The sequence below is a fragment of the Caenorhabditis remanei genome, chromosome II (assembly GCF_010183535.1).
Source record: "Caenorhabditis remanei strain PX506 chromosome II, whole genome shotgun sequence".
Lineage (NCBI taxonomy): Eukaryota > Metazoa > Nematoda > Chromadorea > Rhabditida > Rhabditidae > Caenorhabditis > Caenorhabditis remanei.
Genome location: NC_071329.1, coordinates 58,966 through 59,902, shown reverse-complemented (window position 1 = coordinate 59,902; position 937 = coordinate 58,966). Strand labels below are relative to the sequence as shown.

The window sequence follows — 937 nt, the reverse complement described above, 5'->3', positions numbered from 1 at the left end:
ATGAAGAGGGAGTCTTTTTGTCTCCTCTTCCCGCCCTTAGAGCGCCTAAGGCGCACCAGCCCTATGTCTCCTCTTCCCGCCCTTAGAGCGCCTAAGCGCACCAGCCCTATGTCTCCTCTTCCCGCCCTTAGAGCGCCTAAGGCGCACCAGCCATGTGCCTTCCCCTCCCCTCCCACTAGAGCATCGCAGGCGCACCGTCTGTGTGTCCGGATGTCCTAACGAAGAAGAGGCGGCGTCTCCCCTCCCCTCACTTAGAGCGTCGAAGGCGCGCCAGACTAGACGGGAGTGCTATTAGTTATGCTGAACATTGTGTGTTTCTTGAAGGAAGGAACGGGGAAAATAGGGAATTCTATGTGCTCAACAGTGAAGATGTCTATTTGTGTGTCATAATGCCCCTTGTTCTGACTAGTTAGTGTCGCTGCAGCATAATTTTTCCAGTTCAATCCGTTCCAACTTCGTATGTATACATGCTTTCCAATTTGTAAAAAAATTATTCACAAGGAAAATATCCCAATACATCTTCAAAAAACCATGAGAATCTCTACACAATTCAGGACGTCTATCCATAGTTTTTCACCTACTGGTCATGTGTCTGTTGACCTTTGTATTAGAAAAAGACGTGGATTAGAGGCAATTGGCTGTCAATGACTAGCATACCTCCAAAAACACTAGAAATTTTAGAAAATCCTCAGATAATGCAGTATCTCAGTGTAAATCGGTACTATTACATACATTTTGTCCTATAAACACATGCATTCGCTTGCCTTTGAATGAATTAGAAGCATGAAATGGAGGGTATTGGTCTGATAATGGCTATCATTTCTTAACAGAATACGGAAATTTCAGAAAATCTTCAGATAATGCATTAACTCTACGTGAATCGACAATCCTACATACATTTTGCTTCAAGGAAACCATGCATTCTCCAATCTTTTGA

General features: G+C 43.9%; 1 protein-coding gene across 1 annotated transcript in view; it reads left to right on the top strand.

Moving 5' to 3' along the window:
* GCK72_003625 (uncharacterized protein) overlaps positions 1-937 on the top strand; it is a gene marked incomplete at both ends in the record, with an annotated part of 2,319 nt that extends 1,382 nt beyond the window's left edge. The window contains one exon of the mRNA XM_053724157.1: positions 847-937. Within this exon, the coding sequence (XP_053588351.1) occupies positions 847-937 (91 nt within the window). The remainder of the gene's footprint in view (positions 1-846) is intronic.